Below are 25,455 nucleotides of genomic sequence, written 5' to 3'. Positions count from 1 at the left end.
TCCGGGGGGCAGGATTTCTCTTCCATCGCATGGAAGAGCGAGATTAAAGAAGAAAGTGGGAGTGGGGTGGGAGGGGAGGGAAGGGAAGGGGGGGTAGGGGGGGATGAACAAAGGAGATTGGCAGCACAGCTGTTTTGGGAAGAAAAAAAAAAAAAAAAAAAAGCCAGCCTTCCTGTTTCTTTAAAGCCGCTCATCTGCGCGGCTGCCGGCGGCGGGAGGCAGGCGGGCTGTGCGGGAGCTGCGCGGAGCTCGGAGGAACGCACGGACGGACGGAGCTCCGCTGCCCGCCGCGGCCGGGCGGGCGCAGATGGGCGGCAGCGGGGCGGCGGCAGCGGCAGCAGCGGCAGCATCGGGAGCGGCGCAGCAGCGGCGGAGCGGCCGCGGCTGAGCTTCGCCGCGCAGCGCCCCGCGCCATGCGGAGCGCGCCGCTGGCCGAGGGCGAGCCCTGGCCGCGCCTGTGCCCCGCCGAGCTCGGCGGGCTGCGGCGGCTGCGGCGCAAGCACGGCGGCTGCAAAAGTTTCCGCGTGGAGCTCAAAGTGCTGAGCGGGCGGCGGACCGCGCTCCGCGCCCCCGCCGCGATGCCGCCCCCCGCCGCCGCCGCCGCCGCCGCGCCGCCCGCCTGGGAGCCGCGCAGCGCCGCGCTCGGCCCCGCCGCCGCCGGCAGCGCCTTCCCCGCCGCTCCGCCGCCGCCGCCCGCCGCTTCCCCGCGCCCGCGGCCGGCCGAGGCGTCCGGCGTCTCGCCCGAGATCAAAGCGCTGCAGCAGACGCGGCGGCTGCTGGCCAACGCCCGGGAGAGGACCCGCGTCCACACCATCAGCGCCGCCTTCGAGGCGCTGCGCAAGCAGGTACCTGCCGCCGCCCGGGCACCGCTCCGCCCGGCCCGCAGTGCCCGCGGGGCACCGAGCAGCGCTCCGCCGGCCCGGCCCGGGCTCTGCCCGCCGGGACCCGCGCACCCCGCGCTGCCCCGGGGCCAGGGGAGGTGAAGGGCAGGAGCCGAGTGGTCGCCTGACAGGAGGGGAAGTCGGTTCAAAATGCCTGGAAGTACCAACCCTAGAACTGTGCTAACGCTCAAGATAAATAAATAAGGGCTTTTAATTTGCTTGCAGTTAGAAAGTTTTGGACATTTTTTTTTTCTCTCCCAGAGGGAGAGTGGTGTAGAGAGCGAAAAATAAAACAAACCTGATAAATCCCTCCGAGGGAGAACAGAGTGTGTAGAGAGGCACTTGGTCAAGCTGGGAGCTGGGGTGATGCTCCTGTACCTAGAGCACGTGTCCTTGCCAGCTGTGCAGCTGCGGTGAGCTGCCCCAAAGGGATCACCGGGAATTTGGGCAGCACCGTGCTCCTGTTGACTTTGATCCCTCAGAGCCCTTGGGGTTCTTGCAGCAGCTTCTGAAACGTTCTATGTGCCCTGTGTGCCAGGGATAGCCGAGCTGAGCTGTGGTCCTCCACCAGTTAGCTTAGGCTGTGTTTGAAGTGTGTCTTGTGCTGGGCTTTCTTGCTGAGAGGACTTGAAAATCCTGATGGTTGGCTGTAAAGGATATGTTCACAGTGTCAGGGTGGCACTTTTGAAAGGTAAATGAAAGGTTTTGGTCAAAATCCTTCCATTACCTGCCCAGGATGAGGAGAGCTGCATAGAAGCCACAAGGCTCTTGTATGTTCTGCACGAGGATAAATCAGTGCCCTGGCCCCTGTACTCAGCCTTCTGTGCATGCAGGCACCGTGTAGAGTGCAGTGATAGACAAAGATGTGCTGTCACATTGTGCAAGCCCAGCTGTGCTGGCTTTTCTGCCTTTCTGTTAAACGTTGATGGGACTGTTCCAGGTGTGCAGGACGGAGGAGATGCGCAGGGCTCAGAGGGTGGTAAGCTGCAGATGAGTCTGTGAGAAGTGTTCAGCATCACCTCTCCCAGGATGGTCCCTCCAGCCTGGTGGGAGCAGCGTGCTCTGCTTGCAGGGGAGCTCACACACACAGGCTTTTCCCTACCATCTTCTGGGCATTACTAATCTGAGCCATTCCCCAAGTGTGCTCACTTTAGGACTCAATCTGCTCCCCTGCTTAGAGGAAATCTGCTTGTTCCTCTCTTCAGCATGCTGCCTGGAGCCCTTCTCAATGGCTGCTGTGTCCTGGGTAGTTGCACCCCAAGAGTTAATCCTTTCCCGTCATCTACTTTGGCAAACAGATTTCAGGGGCTGAGGCCAGGGCTGTGTGTCAGGAGAGAATCGCTGGTGAACAGCTAAACGAGAGCATTTCTGATCACTGTGCAGTGGTGGTATCTCACTGCTCCTGTTATAATCCCAGTAATCCAGTGTGTGCTGGGTGCTGTCCCCCGGTGCTGAGGCCACCCCTTGTCTGTGCAAACTCCAGACTTGATATATTTTGTTACTGTGAGCTGCTTCCATATTTCAGTTGTTTGGTGACTGTGTGTAACACGCCTGGAAGTGTCAGTCTGATTCTCCATGGACAGACATCTACACCACCAAAACCGCAAGGGGAAGTAGCACTGATTTCCCAAATCACTGGCAATCTTGTTCTAGGCTGAGCCTCAAGCACAAGTCAGGCAGGCAACAAATTAAAGCCGCACTCTTTGGGGAAATGGGCAACTCTTGAAAAGCCTCAGATTCCTGGCCTTGGCCCTGTCTCTATAAATCTCTTCAGCCATGGACTCAGCTGGGAGCCCAGGCAGCCTGGAGAACAAGCTGCCGTCCTCTCCTCCCGTGAAAGCCGCTCTCCAGGGTCAGCACAGGAGCGAACTGGCCGAGCTGTGCTCGCTCTGCAGAGAGAAAGCAATCATTCTCTGGGACATGTTTGCCACGAGGTTTTCCTAGCAGTTTGCTGAGGGGTGGGCTGGCTGTCCCGACCATCATTGGATGACATTTGTATTCGTTTCTTGTTGGGCTGCCAGCGGCGCGCCGGGTGCCGTCGGTGACATCAGGTGACAGCCAGCTTCATTGCACACACGCACGGCGCTGCTGCCTTGGCACTCGCAGAGGGGATTCTGGGGGCTGCTCACATCGGGGGACAGGAGGGTCCTTTCTGTCACACCTTGGCCAGCAGGGCTGTGGGGATGCCCTGCTGGAGGCACACGCGGTAGGGAGGCTTTCTCAGGGCAGCACCGCCTTCCCCCACGCCAGGGCATGCCAAGGGCCTTCAGCCCCTTGAGAGAGGCAATCCCTGCGTGCTGTCTGCGGCAGGCCTCCCCTCTTGTTCCTTGGTTAGTCCTCTGTCCCCTCCTTGTCATCACATATCAGGCTCTTAAGCAGCTGGGAGGCTTTTCCTGAGGCACTGAAACTGATCCGTCCCTGCAGATGGGAGGGCGAGGAGCAGGGGATTGTGCCGTGCCTGCACACAGCCCACCCTGGCCCTGCGCTCCTGTGGCCGGGGGTCAGGTGCTGCCTGTGCAGCTGCTGGGAGCAGGAGCCTTCCTCAGCCCCTGGTACCCAACACCCACAGGTGTCCCTGCTGGATGCACGAGTGGAGACAGCCATCCTCACTGGCACACGTGGGACAAAACCCCATTGCTGCAGGATCAGACCCACCACGGCCACGCTGTAGGGAGCCCATCCGTGCTTGCTGAGGAGGAGGAGGAGCAGGAAAGGGAAGTCATGGCTCTCTGCAGGACACTCTCCCTGTCTGAGCAGCCCACCCGAGGGCAGGCGCCTGGCACGCAGCGAGCACAGCGCACAGATGGGCTGACGGCGGCGGCCCGGCGCTCCACAGCTGCCTGCATATGGCACACATGTTTTGGCTTGTGCTGGCTGACTCTCCAGATGGCAGGAAGGGGTGTGGGTGCTTTTTTTTCCTCCCAGTTCTTGGTGGAGGAAGAGCCAAACGCAGTTGTTTCGCACAAGGAGAGGCTAACCCAGAACCCAGCCGTGTCCCTGAGGACTGAGCTGTGCCCAGCTTGCCTCGGAGGCCAGGGCCCCTCAGAGGTGGGAGGCAGGCGGGCAGCTGCCAGCTCTGGGAAGCTGCCTGCTGCTGGGAGAGACGTGTCCTTGCCATTGTGTTCACCCTTGGTGTCGCAGCCACCAGGAACGAGGGTTTCTCTCCCTCTCTGTGTTGAGCTGCTGTACACCCTGCTGCCTATGCCATACAGCCACAGCACTGAAGTTGGACTGGAGAGCAGATGCTCCTGAGAATCAGCTTCTTCCCTCTGCTCTTGGTATTTGTGGTCTTCAGCTATTAAGTCTGGAAGAGATTTCTCCCCCTTTGTCCCCCAAGTATCATTTGTCTAAGTGATCATTCCACTGACAGCAGGCTCCTGAGGCAAACTGGAGTTCTCCTTGGAAAACACTGACCTGCTCTGAGGCACTTGGAGGTGGTGAGATACTTCTGCTGTACTTGGCTGTCCCTCTGCTGCTGCCTTTCTGGTGTCCCTGTGACTGGGCAGCTCCTGTCTGCAGCACTGCTCTCCTGCCCCCAAATGCCCTGGCAGATGCTGGTCAGTGAATTCTTGCACTGCCCTGGCTGCTGCAGGACCCTCCACGTGTGACATGGGGTGTTGTCACTTCCATCCCTTTCATCTTCCTCTCCCTGCCAAGGTGGGTGGTCAGAAACCCAAACATCTCTGAGGCAGACAGAGACAGCACTGAGTTCACAGGGACCTGGGGTCGCCTTGTCCTCCATGTGAAGATTCCTACCCATCCTTTTCATGTTCAAATTCATGGAGTGGTGCTACCGTCTGGAGGAGGCAAGATGTGACAACAACATTGCCTGTCTTCAAAGCAACTGTTCTCCATGCAGTGCAATTCTGTCTCCTTTTTTTGTCTGCAAATTCCTATTGGCAGCGAGAGACTCATCCTCCAGCATGTCCCATCTGTGAAACCGAACCACTGTAACTTTTATTGCAGTACAGCCTTAGCCACCAGGTTTTCTGCTGGAAGCCCTGGCCAGAAGGGAATTGTGCTCTTCACCATGAGACTGCATGGACAGCCAAGCAAACCAGTACGTTGCACTCCCAGGAGCTGGGACTGAGCTCCTCAGCTGTGCTGACAGCCCTAAGGTGGCAGCAAACTCTCCCTGGATGGATGGAGACAACCAGAGCAGCCTTCCTGATCTGGAGCCTGCCTGGGCTTGCACATCTGGTTTGTCTCTGGAGCACTGCTGTCCAGCTCCTCCTGAAGAGAGCGATGCACGGAGCCACGGCGAGCTGAGTCTGTGTCGGGAGCAGATGTGTCCACAGACATTTATCTTCCCCTGGAGCACTCTGGCGTTTGCCTCAATCTTTTCACCACCACGTTGCCAGGACGTTCTCTGCCTCAGCAGCTGACAGCCTCGCTCTCTGCACTCGTGTGGGTTCTGGAGATGCTTTAGGGTTTTATAGGGCTTTTTAGCTGCTGGAATGGAGGTTTTTCCCCCCACACAGGGTTTTCCCTTTCACTCTGTGCCTCCGGCATGCACGTGGCTGCTGTGGCTTGCTGTTCAATCAGTGCAGAGAAGTCCCTGCTCCTTCCCGTTGGGAGCATGGTGAGACATCAGGAGCAGAAGCCTCAAGGCTGCAGGAGGAGATTTTGTGGCTGTGGGGACAAACTGCCTGCAGGGGCTTGAAGGGACAAACCAGGCAGTAAATGGAGGAGCTGTGGCTTGAGCAGTGCCTCAGCCAGGAGCCAGCAGAGGCTGAGGCTGCTCTGTGGGTGCATCATTCCGTGCTCACCCTCTCTGTGTGCCATCCCAAGGGTGGCTGTGGTTTGTCACCTCTGCAGGCGGGACCCTGCATGTGACCAGTGTCACTGACGTGTCCTGGCCGAGAGCTGTCCTTGGTCACCTGCTGGCATCTGCCAGCCCTATTCCCAGTGATTCATTCCTCTGTGATCCACCAGCAGGAAACCCTCGGGTGCCTTAAAACCCAGCCCCTGCAGGCAAACCACCCACTGAGCCCTGGGAGTGAAGGCTGGGCAGGAAGGTTGGGCTGTTGGAGGGATGCAGCTGCACTTCAGGAGAGCAGGAGCATCTTCCAGACACAGTGTGCAGTGCCAGTGCTGTGTGTTGTCACTGAGCAGCCCAGTGTTAACCAGAGCATCTCCGTGGCTGCTGCCAGTCCCAAGTGACACTGATGGATATTTGGAACCCAGAGTGGGGCAGCCCTGTGGTTTAACAGCTAAAGAAGATGACAAAATACTGCCCTGAAGCAACACAGGAGGAAAGAAAATAAGGGGGAAACCAAACAAAAGGACAAAAATCCTGAAAACAATGGCTGTGTGTCACCAAGAACAAGGCATTTTTGCTCCCTTGGCTGCTGTCTGGCTGATTTTATCCTTTGCTACAAATCCTGCTCCTGTCAGGAGGTGTTTGCTCTGCCTGCTGCAGCCACCCTGAGTTAACCTCTGTGTTTTCTTATGTCTCCCACTGAAATTGGAGAAAAGAATCTGCTTTTCTCCATCAAGCTTTGACTCCAGCCTCTGCTCCCTGCCTTAATCCACTGTCAAATTCCTTTCTGGACTGCAGTGGGGAGGTGGGACACTTCTCAGTGCCTTGCAGAGATCTCCCCAGGCTCTTTGTTCCCAGCCTGCATCTCCTTTGGTCAGTGCCATGTGTGTTCCCCAGGTGAAATATCCCATCCTGGTCCTGGTTTGCACTGTGCCCTGTGCCAGGCAGGGATGCAAACAGAGCCATGAGTGTGCTGTGGGAGGTTCTGCTCCTCTGCAGCTGCCACGGGCTCATGGTGACAGCTCCTGGGGCTCAGCAGTGACAGCGAGAGAGGGGAAAATCCTGTGGTGTCCAAGAGTCACCAAATCCAAGCTGAGTTAATGCCATTATCTCCAGTGGAGCTTGCTTTACTATTTACCAGGGGTTTGGATCCACTGGACTTCAGAGATGCAGATGGCCACTACTAAACTACCACCCAAAAAAGTGTTTCCCCACTATAGTGCAGCCCCTTTCTGAGGAGATTTTCTGTGCCCAGTAGCCCTGGGGTTTCTCCTCTGATAACCCCAGTAATTGTCTGTCTAGTTACTATTTTGGGGAGTGGTTCAAAGAACCAGCAATGAGGTAAGAGATGCAGCTGGACTGGGTCACTGCTGCAGCCCAGCAGTGTGGTATTTTTCAGGCATGATACTGAGGGAGTGTTCTGTGTGCCCCGAGGATGTGCAGGAGGCTTTGGGGGTGCAAAACCTCGGTGGGAAGTGCAGGACAACTGTCCCAAAGGGAGCAGAGCCAGGCCCGGGGCAGCATTCACCAGGCTGCCATTTGGAAGGGACTGCTGGTGAACTCACCCAGCACCACACCTCGGTTTTGTTTGGAGGAAGCCAGTTCGTGCTCCAAGCAGTGAACTCATGTTTGTGTAATGCGAGCGACGGGGCAGCCAGGAGCTGGGAGGGAAGCAGGAGCTGGGATGTTTGACAGCCTGGACCCACCCAGGAGGCAAAGGCACCTCGGTCAGCACTGGGGCTCCTGCCTGAGCAGTGCTGCTGCTGTTCTTGGTGGCATTTCCAGCTGGGTTTGGGCCTGGGCTGAGCGCTTTGCTCCCCGTGGTGAGGCAGGGGTGAGGCTTGCTTTCAAACTGCTGGGATTGCATTGCTGGCACAGGGCTGCCCCTTGCTGCCACTGCCTTTGGGGGCAGAGAAAGCAAAAGCCTCTCAGCCCCATGGCATGGAGTAGAGCTCTGTGGAACATCTGACACTGTGACCCCAGGGATGGTCAGGGCAGGTGGCTCTTCCCCTCTGCTCTGTGAGGCCCCACCTGCAGTGCTGCATCCACCTCTGGAATCCTCAGCACAGCAGAGATGTGGATCACAGAGGAAGCCACCAAGCTGATCAAGTAAATGGCTGAGAAAGTTGGGATTGTTCAGCCTGGAGGAGAAAAGGTTCTGGGAGATTTTTTCAGCCGCTTCACCCCTTTCCCTTAAAGGAAAACAAACTGTTTGGTACACCCTGTTGTCAAAGGCATAATGGTTTTAAACTAAAATAGAGTAGATTTAGACTAGATATAAGGAAGGTTTTTGCAATGAGGCTTGTAAAACACTGGCACAGGTTGCCGAAGAGAGGTGATACATATCCCATCCCCATAAACATTCAAGGTCAGGCTAGACAGGTCTCTGAGCAACCTGATCCAGTTAAAGATGTCCCTGCACACTGCAGGGGGCTGGACTAGATGACCTTTAAAGGTCCTTTTCAACTCAAACTGTTCTATGATTCTTTGGGGCCCTTTTCTAGCAGCAGTTCCATGGTTGCCATGCCATCTATCCACACAGCAAGGTCTGGCTTTAGATCTGGCTGGGTTCAAACCCAAGGGTGCTGCCCCAAAGGTCCAGGTCAGGGTAGTGAGCACCAGAGGAGCCATGGGTGGGTCCTGGTTGCTGCTGTGCTGCAGGAGGGATATTTGGGAATCAGCTCTGAAGGGATCTGGTAGGACTGTGAAAGGATGTCTCAGGAGTACTTGCAGGCTTTTCCATCCTACAGCTGTGTAAGTCATCATTGTCCCACCTGGAATATTAGAAGGACTCAGGGCCTGCAGCTGTTGAGACAAGGTAGGGAGACCAAGTCCCCTTGCTGGTGAACCTGAACACACCAAAGTCATTAGATGAGTCCTGCAAGCAGCAAAAGGACACATATGTGTTCACTTCACCCCCAGAACTGGGTGGAAAGAGAAAAGGGCTGGCTCTAAACCCTTCCCTACAATGTAACACATCTTAAATAGAGCCAATGATCTTCTGGGCAAAGCCTTCAGCTTGTTAAGGATCTTACTCATGGAATCACAGAAGGGCTTGGGCTGGAAGGGACCTTGAAGATCATCCAGTTCAAGCCCCACTGCTATGGGCAGGTACCCTTCCTCTAGCCCAGGTCATTCAAAATGACATCCAGCTTGGCCTTGGGATGAGGCATCCTTTCAGGGATGAGCATCCCCACATCCACAGCAGCTCTGCAGATAATCTGAGATCATGCAAGAGGGGCTTCCCCTGTCAGGGCTGACAAGGCAGGGGCACTGTCAGTCCTCTGCCCCACCCTGCCACTGCTCCCCAAGGTGCCTGAGCCCCAGGAAGTGTCTGACTCACCCTGGGCTAGAAAGGGATGTGCAACAGCCAGGACTGTGAAGTACTGGACATTCACATGAACCTCTGGAAATGTTTTTGGCAGGAAGCTCAGCACAAACAATGAGGCAGCGCCGCTGGGCTGCGTGTTGGGATGCAGGGAGAGGCAGCCAAATGTTTTCCTGGGGGAGGGGGGCAAGGAGAGGGGCCCTGATGTGTTTTAACTCCCAGAATAAAAAATAAACCAGATGAATTAGCAGGCAGGTAGATTCAGCAGCTTATTATGGCATGTTGAGGAGCTAGCTCAGGAGGGCTTGGCTTGTGCTGCATCTCAAACTCTGCCTTAGAGCAGTGCCTTAGAGCTCTCCACTGCCTTAGAGCTGTCCCATCTTCCCTGCTGGGCCTGGGGGGCCCAATTCTGCCCTGTGTGACCTTCTGTGGAGAGGATCTGTGCACGTCCGTGCTGCTAAATCACATTTGGAGCACAGTCACAGAGACATCTGGACCCCCAGCACTCAACACCCTTCTTTACCCCAGCATTTCCATGCAGTGTGAAAGCAGGCTTGGTTTCACAGATGTTATCTGTACAGGTCCAGAGGGTGTTTTTGGAAATGGTATCTATTTTATAAAGACAGAGCTACACAGAAGCTCGATGATGTGAACTGGCTTAATGCTCCCAAAGTGCACAGGATGCTCCTGGTTGTTCTCTGCAGAGCCATCACAGTGAACACACTCTGGACCCTCATCTCTAGCCTGGCTGCCCCTGGCTCTGGATGGATCTGCTCAGCTCACAGCTGCCCCATCAAAGCACTGAATTCTGTTCAGTTCAGGCATGAGGAGCTAGAAGGTGACAGAAGGGAAGGGTTTGGTCCTTGCCAGGAGCAGGACAGATACCTGCTCACGTTCCTGCCTGAGCACACTGTGTCACCCTAGAGATGGGTGGCACTTGTGCCCTTTCCCCATCTCCTGCTTTCCCCAAGCTCCTCCTGCAGCCTCCTCCCCTGTGCCATGTCAGAAGCAGATGCCAGCCCCTGGCTCTGGTGGGGGACAGTGATGCCCTGGGGAGCTGCAGTGGGTCCCTGCCCCGCTCAGGAGGGCTGACTGCAGGTCAGGAGCACAGCAGCCTTCCCACGGACTTCAAAGGGAGCATCTCTGGTTTTCCAAGGGCGCTGCCTCCGAGTCTGAGACGTCAAGGATAGAGCAGACCTGTTAGGTCACATCCCTTTCTGTTTTCCTGCCAAAGAAGGGCTCTTCTGCACAGGAATATGTCCCAGGAGCATTCATCTTGCCTTGCTTCAACTCCTGCCAGCCTGGGGATCACTGATAAGACCCATGAGACTCTGCAGAGCCCTTTGCAGACACAACTAACAAACATCCTCTGGCTGGAGCTCTGGTCCCAGCCCACTCTGTGCTGATGTCCCAAAGCTGAGGATGGTGCTGGTGTCCTTGCCTTTCTCGCAGACAGCTGCATTCCTCAGGGCTGGTGTGAAATTTCAGTTGCAGTTCCTTCCTGATTCCTTTTGATCATTGCAGATTTTGCAGGCAAGATGGTGAGCTGTGCTGCTGCTCCCCAGAGACCGGTGAGGTCAGATAAGGGAAATATTTCCATTAACTGCCCAGGAACTCGAGCCTGGTTCCCCCTGGCTCTGGATGGACCTGCTCAGCTCACAGCTGCCCCATCAAAGCACTGGAGTCTGTTCAGTTCAGGCATGAGGAGCAAGAAGGGACAGAAGGGAAGGGTTTGGTCCTTGCCAGGAGCAGGACAGATACCTGCTCACGTTCCTGCCTGCCAAAGTTCTGTGTGGAGGCTCTGTGGGAGCTGGCAGGGTTACACCTGCAGGGCCACACCAGCCTCAGGTGTTTTTCCCACCTCTAAAACACTCTCTCTGTTTTAAGTTGGATTTTGAAGATTTCTCTGTGTGTCACTGACACCCCTTACTGCAGTTTGTACAAATCTGTCCCCTCTTTCCTGTAGACTTTGTGTTAAAGAAGAGGTAATACCAAAGTTACACACAGACACACTTGGGGAAGTTTTGGCTCTGGTTTTGAACTAAGTGGCTCATTCCTCTCTTAATTTCCCATGTTTAATTCAAAAGGAAACATTAAAATGGCAGGAGCTGAGCCAAGACAGGGAGGGTTCCTATGAAATAGTTTTTCTAACACTGTTACCATGGCAAAAAAACCTCTTATCTCTTAATGTTGGAGCCCTGCACCCATCACAGGACTATCTGAACACCTCAAGGTGAAACTCTTCCCATGGGCATACAAGGCAGCTCCAGTTTGGACTCTGCTGCAGCAGTGTGGGAAAAGTGCTGTGTAATCCCAGAGGAGGGTTTTGTCAGCTGTGCTAGCACTGAAATCTTCCTTGCCTTTTGTAGCAAACACGTCCTACAAAATAGTTTGGGTTTTGTTTTGTTTCTTTTTGTTTCCTTAAGAAAAAGAAAAATCCCAAAACACAAAAGAAAGAGCAAAACAGATGAGGAAAGGAGACGTTGGCCTGCCGGCTCGTGTTGTAACTGGACAGCGTCTGTGCATCAGCCTCAAGGATTTCATGGTCTATTTTCCTTCCACTCAATTTAACTTCCCTCTCGCTCTAATTCTGAAATTACTCCCACATTTCACTGAATCCTTCCATTTTAGTTTCCATCTTGCTTTGTTCTTCCCTGGTGCTGTTTGATCTGGGGTCTCTGCTGCTTCCCTGCGCTGGCGTCCAAAGAGCCCTGGGTGTTCCTGCTGCTGCCTGGAGCTCTTGCTTTAAAAGAACTCAGCTCATTGCATCTGGGCACCAGGTACAGGAGCATTGCTGGGAGCAAAAAAAGTGAAGGCAGGGATTTAGAGAGAGGTTTTGTCGGACAAAAAGGAGCTCTTAAACAGAATCTCCGCGATGTCCTTGCCCATAGCAGGGGGAGTTTGGAGTAGGTGACCTTTAAAGGTCCCTCCCAACCCAAGCTATTCTGTGATTCCTTGTATTTTCAGGGGTGTCAGTAGTAGATGGTGCGTATTAAAAAAAGGCCATTTGAAGTTTTATGGCTGGTTTCTGGAGAGACACCTCAGCCACATCACAGCTGCAATCCTGTGTTCAGTTTTGGGTCCCTCTTTACAAGGACATGGAGGTGCTGCAGTGTGTCCAGGGAAGGGCACAGAGCTGGGGAAGGGTCTGATGAGGAGCAGCTGAGGGAGCTGGGGTGCTCAGCCTGAGAAAAGGAGGCTTGGGGGGACCCTCTGGCTCTGCACAACTCGTGACATGAGGGTGCAGCCAGGTGGGATTTGGTCTCTTCTCACAGGCAACAAGTGATAGCACAAGAGGAAATGCCCTCAAGTTGTGCCAGGGGAGGTTTAGATTGGATATGAGAAAAATACCTTCACTAAAAGTGTGGTCAATTATTGGAACAGGCTGCCCAGGGAGGTGGCAGAGTCACCATCCCTGGAAGTGTCCAGAAAATGTGTAGGTGTGGTGCCTGGGGACAGGGTTTGGCAGTGCTGGGTTAATGGTTGGAGCCCATGTCCTTGGGGTGTTTTCCAGCCTAAAGGATTCTGTGTGTTGTACAAGACATGGCCCATAGGGTCTACAGCCCTAAAATCCTTGTGCTCTTGGGAAAGGGTGAGCCAAGCAGCCCGTTTGGATTTCCATAAGCACCATGGCAGAGTGTTCCCTGGGGAAGAAGGAACCAAAGAGCTTGGCTGGGAGCGTGGGTCAGTGGTCAGTGTAGAGGCAGGGAATGGTGGGTAGGGAAACTGGGCCAGTTCCTGCAGGGAGGGACGTCATGGATGGACAAACCAGGATCTGACTCTGAGCTCAGCCCTGCTTTGAACAGGGAATGTCAGGTTCCACCGCCTGAAATTGTGTCCGTGTGAGCTGTGCTGAGGTTCATGACTCTGAGTGATGAGGTAATCATATGGCACAAGAAATGAATACCACACAGATAAAGTGGAGTGATGCATATGGAAAAACCCATACCAGAGTCTACATGTGAAGTGATAGACCCTGAACCGAGCATTATTTCAGAGAAGGGAGACCTTGGGGCTTCTCTAGATGGTTCAAGGAAAGTCTCAGGTCAGTGTCTGGCAGCAGTCACAAATCAAATAAGGAATTAGGAAGAAAGGAACATTAAATAAAACAGAGAACATAAGCATCTGTTAGATACATGCACCCACAACATGAACACTTTGTGTTCTTCTGATCATCTCCTCTCCAAAGGGACTGGGAAAGGTTCAGGAAAGAGCAGCAAGGGTCATCAAAGATATGGGATGGCTTCCATAGAACTGTCTGCTGAACAGGATTAATCTTTTTCTTTTGGAAAAGAGGCTGAAAAGATGATGGTGAACTAAAAAACACATGTCACACAGGAGGTGAATAAATATCTGTTGTCCTCTCTTCTAATACAGAACTGTAGTACCTCAAGGGAAGACAGTAGGAGCCAAGTTCAAAACAAGCAAAAAGAGAAAAAAATTTATATAGACTGGAGAGAACACTTTGCAAAAAGATGTTGTGGCTCCTCAAAATCAACGGGGTTGGTTCAGCTTACCAGACCAAGTTCATGGGCAGAAAAGATCTATTGTGGGTTGCTAAATTTGGGGATGGCACATCTCGCTGTAGTGATGGAGATGATGGTAGCTGGAGCCTGATAGAACGCTTGGGGAAATCCTGTCTATGCCTGAACTGTTCTGCTCCTCCTTTGGCAGCTGTGTGTGGGTGCTGGGGGGTTTGTGGAGGGGCTGAACCCATTTTACCTTCTGTAAAGTCAGGGAAAGCATTCCAGGGGTGATCCCATCTTTGTGTCCTGTGGAGGAGAGAGAAGCTGAGGCACGGACTTGGCAAGAGGAAACAGAATTCCCCAGCCCTAAGCTGAGTGTGACACCCTAGAGGGCTGTGGAGAATGGAGACTGGTACAGAGGCAGGTGGTGGAGAAACGCTGGGGTGTGCCAATGATTGATGATGTGAAGGCTTTGACAGGTGGTCAGACAACCTGAGGGGCTCGGATGGGTTTCAGATGAATGCACAGCTTCAGTTTCCTGTAGGCAAGAGTCTCTTGCTCATTAAAGGCTGAGTGACCTTCAAGCAATTTTGCAGACTAGAAAATGGGGTGCCCAAGCATGTTGAATTCAGAAGACCTCTCTTTAAGCTGGACATATTAAAGTTTTATGCCTAAAATCAAGTGTAGAGGTAGTGTTTTTATAGATCATGATTGAAAAGCAACCCACCCTTCTGCAGCAAGAACCACATACTGCTCAGTTATTGAGCCCCATTCAGAATAGTTTGAATTGTTCAAATGTTTCACGTTGCAACAGAAACCTTTAAGGGTGAAGAAATAAATTGCATAAGAGACACCCAGCTCCCTGAAACAGGCTCTGTTTTGGTCTCTTTTGTGGGGTGAGGTACCATGATGGAGCGTTAGAAATTAGAACAGGTAGAAATTACTGCTCACTCAAGGTCCTGCTACTCAACAACATTGTGCTTTTGCACGGGCTGAAAGTCACAATTGTTGATTTTTGAGCACAGAAACACCAGGTTGTGATATAACTGCTCATATCTTCTTATTGCCTTATTCTGCAAGGTAATGATATGGGAGCTGATTGTAGGGAGTAAGTTACTCAGGACAAGTCACTGGGAGGCATGGGGATGCAGGTTTCTGAGAAACAGGGCCTCCAAGAGGTGACCTGAGCAGCAGGCAGATGTCCTGGGCTGTATCCTGCCATCACATTTTAAGCAGAACTGCCCTGCTGAAATCAAGAGGCTTCGTGCTGCTTTCATCCCCATGGAGATCAGCAGGGGAGTTCTTCTTAAAAACCTGTTGGGACCATATGGTATTTTATCACTAGAGTTTCTATTTGTGTTAAAACTGCGAAGAAAATAACTGAGAGTTGTTTTGTCATGCTTCAAGCGAGATGTTTTGTTTATCTGGCCTAATTTTTAATTATTTCTTTTTCCCTGTTGCCCTTTCTAGGTTCCCTGCTATTCTTATGGTCAAAAGTTGTCCAAACTGGCCATCTTGAGAATAGCCTGTAACTATATCCTTTCCCTGGCCAGACTAGCAGACCTGGATTACAGCGCTGACCACAGTAACATGAGCTTCTCTGAATGCGTGGAGCAGTGCACTAGGACCTTACAAGCAGAAGGAAGATCTAAAAAAAGGAAGGTATGTTACAGCCTCTCCCCCAGCTCACCCCCTAAAAAATGGTAAAAGTTACAAAAGGGAGGAGGAGAAAAAAAAAAAAAAAAAGAAAAAAAATCCAAAGTAGTTTCCTTCTTTTCTGAACCTTGTGAAGTTTGCCTGATATTTTTTATCCCTCGCCTTTCTCTCTGTGTGTTTTTCTCCTCCATCCATCTGATCTGGTAATAACCACATTCCTCCCTAATCAAAAGCTTTTCTCTCCTCCCCGCTCTTCCCCTCGTTAGTCGCCCATCGTGTGTTTCAGCACGAGCTGATCCCATTAAGAGTCATCTTGGGACTGTTACTTGTTAAACCAAACCTGCCTTGAGTCGCCTTTGGGAGCCTGTGAAACACTGTCACCCTCCTGTGTTTTCTGTTTTGTTTAATCTCACACTTATCTCCGAGAAAAATCACCCGACAACAAAAAAAAAGGTAGCTGATGGAGACATTATATGTATAAACACATCAGTAAGATGTATGACCTGAAGGACATGTGGGTATCTTGAGGAAACAACGTTAAATCTAATTACGCCTTGCATTCCTTTAGGTTACTTAACACTGAACCAATTAGGTGAAATCATCGTCAAGCGGCGGGAGGAAGAAGCAGAGCGTTCTGCCAGCTTTCCTCTCAGAGAGTGACATGGCTGAATTAAAGGAGTGATTGATGTCTTTGTTCAGGCTTTTATGACAAAAAGAGTTTTGTAAACTTGAATTGAACTTCCCCCTGCTCCCTGAGCTTGCTTGTCAGGCAGGATAATAAATCAGCAGGATTTTAATGGATGAATGGGCAGCTAAGCTGGGGAGCAGGCTCCTTCCCCGGTGTTGTTAAGATCTGCCTCTGATTCGGGCAGGTTTCCTCACTTTTCCTCCTCTTCAGCCCAACAAATCATCCTGCAGCAATTCAGTTTATAAATAAACACAATAGCACACTCCCTGTTGCTTCCTCTGGCTGTCAGGGGCTGTATTTATGCCCATGGAGCAGCAGTGCCAGGCAGAGAGAGACACAGCCCCACGTGCCCACAGCCTACAGCTCTGCCTGGGGCTGGGAGGTGTGGGGAGCTCCAGGGCACAGCCCCAGACTGGGGGTTCACCCTGGGCTCTGTAGTGCCACAGGCAGTGGTGTCCCAGGGACACTGAAGTGGTGCTGCCAACCCTGGGGCAAGCTGAGAGTTGGTTCTCGGGTCTCCTCTCCAAGTCAAGATGGGGGAGGAGAAAAGCATCATTTTTGGGGCTTCAGCAGGTTGCTGGTTGGGTCTGGGGACCCCTCTCCGTGTCAAGAAGAGGATGAGCATCCTTTGTGGGGCTTTAGTAGATTGCTAGTTAGGTCTTGGATCGCCTCCCAAAGTCACAAGGGAGGGAAGGAAGAGAATGAGCATCCTTGATGAGGCTGCAGCACATTTCTGGGCTGCTCTTCAGGCTTTGGGTGCCCAGTGGGCTGAGACCCATTGTCTTGGTATATGTAAACCAATGCAGGCTTAAAGACAGGAAACAAGGAGCCAGATTTTAAGTGGCTCCAAATCCCAGGGTGTTTACATCTGAGGGTTAGAGCTGGGCCCATCCTTAATTTAAAAATTAAATTAAGAATTAAAATAATTAAAAAAACACCATTTATGGTGGTTCCCTTCAGAGTGGATGCATAGAGAAAAGCCCCAAGCCAACCAAGAGTGCCTGAACAATGAACTCTACCAGGGCACCTCCCAGGCACCACCAGCCCACAGAAACAGCATCACCAGGACAGAATCTGCCTTTTCTCCACGTTCTTGAAGGACACCCACCCTAAACTTTCTCCAAAAGCCCTCTCTGAAAAGAAAGCCAGGCTTGGTACCCAAGGCAGGGTCTTAGTCCCTGCTCTGCCTTGCTTTTCTTGCTGGAAATTATAGTTCTGCTGCCAGTTTAGGCCAGCCCGAGAGCATACAGATTCCCTTAAGGATGACAAGTACAGTTTAATTTCCATCAGTATTTGCTCAGGTGATGGCAGGAGCTCATCCAGCTGCTGATGAAGCCAAAACCAGCAGGTACCACTGAGTAACTCTGGTAAACCCCAGTAGATGGGAGTGGGGATGCAAAGCCTGCGTTGGGAGGACTCATCTTGCACGTCTCCCTTTCTCCTTGAGCCCAGCAGACCGTGAGCTCAGGGGAGGAAAAGGCTGTTGTCAGAGGGCAGTTACAGATGTGGGATGGCTGTGCAGCTGGTCCAAGCTCTGGGTGTCAGGTGGTGGGGAGGCATGTCTCTCCTGGGGGGTCTCACACGGGCAAATGGATGAGGGTACAATGGCTTGGCCCAAAATCGCTGCTCCCTCGTTCATGTTGAGATCGGCACGTTTCTGTGAGCTCTGTGTGGTTTTAATCAGGTCTCTGAAACCACTGCTCACTGAGCAGTTCCTCTGAATTATCGGCTTTGGGGTGGTTGTTATTTTGTTACTGTTTTGTTTTGAGTTTCCTTTTATATTCTCTCTTAAAAAAATCCCAGCGATCCTGAGCACAGACCTCCTTGAGCTGCACATTAGGTCCGCAGCACCCTTATCTCCTGTCATCTCCATTTTATTGTGTGTCTGCCTCTCTCTCAGCTCTCTGGTTGCAATGTGCTGTGGCACCCTGATCTTTTCACACAAAAAAGTAGCTGGTTGGAGTTTGTTTTGGCAGGCAGAGACTCCAGATGTTGCATTTGCTGGATTGTGCATTGACTTTTGCTTTGTTTTTGGGGGCAAATTATCCTGTGTCCCTAACACTAGGTTGTTGTTCATATTTTGCTGTTGCAATAGGAAATTTACTGAGTGGTTTTACCCCCCCGCCCTTTCTATTCCCATTTTTGTTAATTAGAAAAGTTGGCTTTAGTCTTTCAAAGTTGACTAGAAAAAAAGAAAATCCCGTTTTCTGTGTTGACTGCAGTTATAAGGTGATTTTAGTTCTTGCAGTTGAGGGTGCTTGGTGATGGGAGATCTCATTTATAAGCAACAAAGGAGGCTTCAGATGCCTTTTCTTAAAAAAGAATAAAAAAAGCTGACTGTGGGGGGGTGGTGGTGGTGAATTCTGATGATAGTTTTCATTCCTTAAAGCTGCCTCTTGCTTGGTTATAAATGATCTGGACTAAGCCTCGTCCTTAACCGTGCACCCAAGAGTTGCACCACGTTGGAGATCTGGGTTGCAACACCCTCAGCAGAGCCCCAAGTCCTGCAGGGGCCACGCTGATGTCCTGGAAAAAGGGGGAAACTGCCTTCAGCTCCGGCCAGGAGCATTCTCCAGCAGCGCAGACAAAGGAAAGGCAGCAGCAGCAAGAGAAAGGGAAGGCCAAGTTTTCCTTACCCCCAGGGTACCCCGTTTCTGCATGGCACAGGATCCTCAGTGGCCAGGGAGTATCTGAAAGCCTCACAGGGATTCTGTGGTGTTTGGGGTCCAGCTTGCTGCTCCCAGAATCTCTTTTTTCCAGGGCTGAATCCTGGTGCCCTGCAGGAAAGCAGCTCAGGGTCAGGATAAGCGTGTAGGGTGCATGGCTGGGGGGCTCTCCCTGTTATTTGTAGGGTGCAGAGCTGCGCATCAGAGCCCCCCAGCCCCACAGGATCTGACCCCAAAACTGTGGGGCAGAACTTTATTCACAACCACAGTCACTCAGTGCACACCGAGCAGGATCCAAGTACGGACCAGCACCCCAAACCCCAAACCCCCGTGGCAAGGCTCCTTTCCCTTCCCCTCAGGATCAGCCCCGTGCTAGGCCGCAGCGGCCATGGGGGCCCAGCCGGAGCAGGGAGCGATGGGTGAGGGATATTTTCTCTCTCTCTCTCTCTCTCTCTGCTCCATCCTCCCCCCGTGGCGGCTCTTCTGGCAGTCTCAGACTCCAGATGTTCGGAGCGCGAGCTGGGAAGTCCTGCTGGCGCCACTTGGGGCAGAGGGCAGGGGAAAGGCACGCGAGCTGGAACCCGGAGTACTCAGTCACTGCAGGACTTGGCGCATTCCCCAGCTCGCTGCTGGCACATTCCCCAGCTCTCTCCTGGCCATCTGTTCCAAAAAAACACTTTCAGAACCTCATCATCACTCAGGATACAACACTGCGAGCAGCTGTTAGCGAGGCAGAAGGGGAGGAAAAAAAAAAAAGGAAAAAAAAAAAAAGAAACACACACACACACATTAAAAAAAAAAAAAAAACCAAAACCATGCGAAAGGTCTCTTTGTGAGAGAGGAAACTGGGTTATGAATAACAGGCGAGCTGTTGGAGCTCAATAAAAGTTTTCGGCTGGAATTTAGTTTCTTGTTTTTGTGCCTGTGTGTGTGGATGAGCACAGACGCAAGGAATTAAAAATTAAAAATAAGCTGTATATATGTCTTTTCCCAGATAATTAAACTATATAGAAACATATATGGAACAAAAAGCTTCTCTGTTTGTTGCAGCCTGCTGCACTAAAAGGGCTGACATTATGTATGTCATTATTGCATTATATAAAATAGTTATTGTGGTGTTGTGCCATGCCTTGATGCCCCCTCATTGCTACTTTGCTAAAAGCAGAGCTCCTGCTGTAGGTAACACTTATTCCTGCCAAAAAAATTAGAAGGAGGGCGTTCTGCAGGCGTATTTACCTGCAGGAGTGAACAAGTTAAGCGTTTATATTATAAAAGAGAAATGGTAGTGGCAGACTTGATTTGTACAGCACTGAAACCATTTGCTTGGAGCATATTTTTTTTATAACACTGTATCATGACTCGTGATTTATTTTGACAAAGCCCTGAGATAAAGCCACAGCTCCCACCCCCTGGTTTGTGCAGCTGATCCTGGCTGCAGGGTCTCGCTGTTATTGATCATCTGATATTGATTATCAGAACCATTCAGAGCCAGCACAGTAAAACCCTGATGATCTGCATGGCATTTCTTCCTCGTGGCTTCCCATGCTGTGTGGGGAGGAGGAGGGAGGGGGTCTCATAATGAGATTCGACCTGCCTTTCCCCTGCAGTTTGCCTTAGCAGAGGTTCCTCTTTAAAAATAGCTTCATTTCCCTGCTCGGACTTGCCGGCGAGCGCGGGCAGCCAGCCAGTCTGCTCCCCACGCCGCCAGCTCCAGGGAGGAGCTGCACACAGGAGAGCCCAACCCGCCCGGAGCCACCTGTCCCTCTGTCCGTCTGCCACGGGACAGCATCCCCGGGGGCACGGAGGGGACCTGGGTCTGCCCGGCCCTGGGTTATCCCTGCTGCGTGCTGGGTGAAGGGTTACCCGCCCAGGGACCTGCTGATAAACAGGGCAGTGAGAGGCTAGTGAGGTTAATTTGTTTGTCACTTGTGCATTGCATGTCCCTGCAGCCCAAAACAAGGATTGCAGGTGGGGCACGGGTGCTAAGGCTCATGAGGAGTTCATGAGCAAGATCACCCAACTCTGGACAGGGTACCCCAAGGGCACTGCACACCCTGCATCAGCCCACTGGGGCATTGAGCATCAGGACCCCAAAGAGCAGGCCCCAAAGCTTTTCCTGACAGAAGGATGTGATGTGGGACTCAGTACCCCAAAGAGCAGGGCTCAAAGCTTTTCCTGACAGAAGGATGTGATGTGGGACTCAGTACCCCAAAGAGCAGGGCCCAAAGCTTTTCCTGACAGAAGGATGTGATATGGGACTCAGTACCCCAAGGAGCAGGCCCCAAAGCTTTTCCTGACAGAAGGATGTGATATGCGACTCAGTACCCCAAAGAGCAGGGCCCAAAGCTTTTCCTGACAGAAGGATGTGATGTGGGACTCAGTACCCCAAAGAGCAGGGCCCAAAGCTTTTCCTGACAGAAGGATGTGATGTGGGACTCCCCTGTTCCATCACAGCACCCCAAAAGCCCCTTTGCTTTAAAGTCGCATCACAGCACAGGGATGGGACCAGGGATTTGCTCCCTTGGTGGGAGCAGGATCCCAGCATAGGATCCATCCCCTCTGTAGCAAGGGTGTTGCCAAGAATAGGGTAAGATCCACCCCACAGATATTGGGTAACTGCAGCAGAAGGAAGATGTGAGTAGAAGAGACAGGAGAAGCCCCGGAACAAAGGCTGACTCAATTCCAGAAGTGCTTTGATTTATGGAGATTGAAATGCTCCAGGATGCTGCAAACTCACCAAGGTCATTGGGCCAGTTGTCAAATTCAAGAGCCATGGGAGTTCTGATGTTATTAGTTTAAAGCAGACCCAGGCTCATAAATCTGTCTTCAGAGCTCCTGGCTGAGTGAAAAAGGGTGGAGGGGGAAATAAAAGCCTCTTCCCACCACACATAACCCATGGCCAAGCGTTGGGCAATGCCTGGGGACCCGTCCAGTGGTGCCAGTGAGGTGTGCTGAGCATCTCCATCGTGTTGCAGGGGGATCTCTCCATTCCCCTTCCCGTTTCCTGTGTCTGGAAGGCACAGCACAAATGCCCTGGCCTGGTTTGTGCATATTCCCTCCTGTTCCCCCATGGTTGATCTTCCCCAGCTGCAGCGACTTCAGAGCAGAGACCTGGCCCTGAGACTCCTCTTCCTAAAGCCATCCTGCTTCCCCAAACCCACAAATGCTTTTGATCTCTCTGCTGTCTTTTAATATTGATGACAGCAGTCATTGCTTCCCTTCTTTCACATTTTCTTTCCATTGGTAAATGTGGGATAAATTAAAAAACCTCCTTTTCTATTACAGGTTATTAATATACATTACATATTGTTGAAGGGTCCCAACAGAAACATTGGCAATGCATAAGGCTGTTTGTCATTCTCCCACCTGAACCTCATTTATTCAAAATCCCAAATAAAGCCTTGAATCAGAGCAAGTTCCTACATTTTCTCTGAGCAGCTCTAGGTAGGATTGTCCAGAGACAGCTCCGGGAATCCGGGGTCCAGCAGACACCAGAATTCATTTCATGGAGGATGACCTGGGTGCTTTTAGTGAAATATTCTTATCAAGAGAAACCTTGATGGTCCTGGGGCAGTCCTGAGCTTCCCTGGGTCTGCACTTGGCAGGAGGGGGTGAAAAGGTGGATTTTAGGTTCCCCTGTCCCTTAGCCTGTCATGGATGACCAGCTGTAATCGTTGATATCACAGCAGCTGCCCTAATGATAGCCATAAATCAAATAAATACCAGCAGGTTACCAGCATTTTATATCCTGATGATACAATGTCCAGCGGTGGAAAAGGACAGGCAGTACAGAAACAAAACAGACTGGGGAAGAAAGTTTTTCAGGCCAGGCTTTAAGGAGTTTGACCCTGTTAGGACTGACAGAAATGTGGCTGACCTGTTCAGGGAATTGGTGACTGTGTCCAAAGGACTTTCAGAAGCTGTACTGCACCCTGAAAGGTTCTTAAATCCACTGGCAAAAAGCAAGAAACGCTGGTAGCACTAGCTAAATGTGATCTCATTTCCAAGTTTCTAATTCCTAAGTTATTTAAAAGAGGATTTAGAGCCCACGTGATGAAGGCAGTTTGGACAATGGGGATGTGATCTCATGAAATCCTCAGGCCCTGAGGATTTTCTTCTGTTTTGAACTATGTTAACCATTGTTTGTGGGATATTTGTGGGGCTTATTTTAATGCCGAAGGGGGTTTAGATGAGATTTCCTTGTCTCAAGCTGCCACGGTTTGGAGTTGACCATTTTCCTATGGACCTGGCCATAATATTCTGTAGCCCAGTGTAATTCCCCAAGTAATTGCCACAGCTGTGACAGGCACGTGGGACAAGTTGCAGTCCCACAGACCAAGCAGCTATGCCTGCAGAAAACTCAATGCAACAACTAAGATGTGGAAGGAAAGCCCATCTCCTGCTTAAACCCTTCTAGCTGCCGCTCCTTTGCTTTCTGAGTTCAGCTCCTGAACTGAAAATAGCAGATATTTGCCATCACTTCTAATTATTTATTTGTTTCGGCAGGCAGGAGTTAGACCCAGCGCCAAATTACTGTGTTGTTTCTCTTCCCCAAGCCTTCCTCTTCCTGTCTGCCGCCCCCTGTCCTCTGTGCAGGCTCTGGCCTCCACTGTGGCACCCACAGATGGTTCCAGTGTGAGCCCAGCTCTGGAGCATTGCAGATCCACGGGCAGCGGTCCCCACGGACGAGGGACTCACTGATCTCATGGTGCTTCTCTCTCCTTGCAGGAGTAACAACCAGCAAGGGAAGATTCACAAGAGCTTCCAGCCAGAGCTACGTCTGGTCTTGGCAAAGGTTGCACGATCCAGATGAAGACTGAAAGCAGCTTTTTTGCAGAAACCCCTATTGGAGATGACGATTGGCCAAGGAACTTTCTTAATCTCTGGAACGGAAAGGAAAAAAGGAAAAGGAAAGGAAAAACAAAAGGACAGGGATGCTTCTTATTGTTGTTAAGCCAGCCACCTTTTCGTACGTGCAATTTATTTAGCACTTTTCCCTTTGCTTAACTGGGAAATGTTACCCTCTCAGCTCATGTGTACAGTAATTTTGTTGTTGTTGTTGTTGTTGCTGTTGTGCCAAAGATTTGATGGAGCTTCTACACTGTGTCTTATTTTTGCCTTAATGTTAAACCTTTGAGCCAAAGAAAAGTCAGAGGAGCCATTCAGATCGTGGCAAGCAGGCCAGCCAGCTGTGGGTGACAAAGCCCAATTTCTGTACCCTTCTGTGAGTTACCTCTTATTTCTGCAGCCTGCACTTCCCTGGAGCCAGCTTTTGGTGTGGGCAAGAGCTGGGACAACACCAAACCATGCTGTGGTGTTCAGGTTTGCTTCTTCCTTTGAGCTACTCTGTAGTTCTGCCTTTTGGGCAATTTCCTGATGTTCCTGCCTGTGCGACACATCCACAGGGTAGAAATACTGACACGAAGTGAGAGCTGAAACAGGAGCTATGGATTTATTTTTTTTAATAAAGAAATAAAATTAAACAAGCGAAAGCAAAGTGCCATGTAAAGCAAAGAGAGAGAGAAAAAAAAAAAAAAATAGAAATCATAAGAAAGTTCAGCCAGGCAGAAAGAAGTGCAGCAAAATGATTCAGCCGGTGTTTCAGGTTTGTGAAGCCGTTTTTTCCATGGGGTTTTTCAAGTGGTCAGAAACCCGTGTAATGCAAAAGCATTTGAATCCTGTACTGTACCTTTCACTTCAAATTGAAGTAAAAAAAAAAAAGAGAAGAGATGGAGAAACATTTGCTTGGAGTAAGCAGACTTTATAGGTAATGCAGTTCGTATGCAGGACATCTGCTAGTGATGGAGGGACGGAGCTCTGTGTTCAAGTGAAAAAAATATGAGTTCCCAAACCAAGAAGATTAACATGTTTTGTTAATCCCAGGGGGAAATGCTGTTATTTGTGAGGCCAGGTTCACATCCTGGCCCTCAGTGTGAATCGGGTTCCCTCCCCTGTGTCTGACTTACTCCAGTGGGGTCTGGCCCAGCCCCGCCAGGCACTGGGGCAGGCAGGAGGCACTGGGCAGGGGAGGGAACAGTCTCTGTTTTACTGACGTGGTTTTGCAAAACTTGAGCTCCTCAGTGCCTGCCTGCTCGTTTCCCAAGCTGAGCAATGGGCTGGTGAGCCCCGAGCTGGGGAGCTGCTGTGCCCAACCTGGGTCTGGGGTGCCAGGCTGCTCAGTGCCAGCCTGTGTCCTGGCTCCCAGGGAGCTCGAGATGTCCTCTGCCGCATTTCTGGGACACGCGGGACAGCTGTGTCCAAACCCCCTCCCAGGAGCTCATTATATGGCTCCCCCTCCACTCTCACCGCTGGTCATTATTAGCAGCCCAATAAAATACATTTTTAGATTGTCATTTGTATTTCTTTATTAAAGCACAGTTTTTAACGATGTCTTTTATTATATACATTAAAGCCAGCTTTTTAGCTTGTAATGGGGAGAGGGGCTGAGCTCACTGACTGTGGGAAATGCTCCAGGGCTGTTTGCACTCATGTCAAAGGACTGGGTTTAAAGTGCTTTTGCTTTCAAGAACCAGCAAGCAACTGGACCTTGTGTGTGTGGCCCAGCCAGAGAAAACAGTGAGAAAAAGGGAAATGGAAGGCAGTAGGGAAAAAACAAAACAAAACAAAACAAAACAACCTCACAAGATGACCTAAAGAGAGAACAGTAGGTTTTGCCATGGCCATGCTGCAATTCTCCCTTCTGGGTTTTGAGCAAGAGCAATGGGGACAACCCCAAGTTGTCCTGGTACACACAGGAAACCCTGGGGGCATTTCATTCTTTGAGCAGAGTGAAGCATTCCCTGAGCATTTTTAATTTGAGAAATGCCATCATATTCTAGTTATGAGTTCTGCAATGGCTCTCAGTTTGAGTTAATAATTATCAGTAAAGCAAGGTCTGCAGGGAGAGCCAACAATACAATACTGCTGATAGGCTTTATTTACCCTTTTTTTTCCTTTCAGTGCCTGTTGTAGATAAGGAATTTGCTGCAAATACGTAAGTCACAAGCT

The 25,455-nt window shown here is 51.3% G+C and overlaps 2 protein-coding genes across 3 annotated transcripts in view; one reads left to right on the top strand and one right to left on the bottom strand.

The window, feature by feature from the left end:
* The window catches only part of POLR1A (RNA polymerase I subunit A), a 206,535-nt gene that overhangs the window by 44,532 nt on the left and 136,548 nt on the right, over nucleotides 1–25,455 (bottom strand). The gene's annotated exons all lie outside the window — the stretch shown is intronic.
* On the top strand, nucleotides 414–24,763 carry ATOH8 (atonal bHLH transcription factor 8). Of its 2 annotated transcripts, none has more exons than XM_058024994.1 (3): nucleotides 414–845; nucleotides 14,908–15,099; nucleotides 23,176–24,763. In XM_058024994.1, the coding sequence occupies exons 1-3, from the start codon at nucleotides 414–416 to the stop codon at nucleotides 23,179–23,181; spliced, it is 630 nt and encodes a 209-aa protein (XP_057880977.1). In that variant the 3' UTR covers nucleotides 23,182–24,763. The 2 variants fall into 2 exon arrangements, with proteins under 2 accessions (XP_057880977.1, XP_057880976.1); XM_058024993.1 differs by having other exon boundaries at nucleotides 14,908–15,103; nucleotides 23,179–24,763.

The sequence above is a fragment of the Melospiza georgiana genome, chromosome 5, assembly GCF_028018845.1.
Source record: "Melospiza georgiana isolate bMelGeo1 chromosome 5, bMelGeo1.pri, whole genome shotgun sequence".
Taxonomy (NCBI): Eukaryota; Metazoa; Chordata; class Aves; order Passeriformes; family Passerellidae; genus Melospiza; species Melospiza georgiana.
The sequence above is the reverse complement of the archived record's forward strand: the minus strand, read 5'-3'. Positions and strand labels throughout refer to the sequence as shown.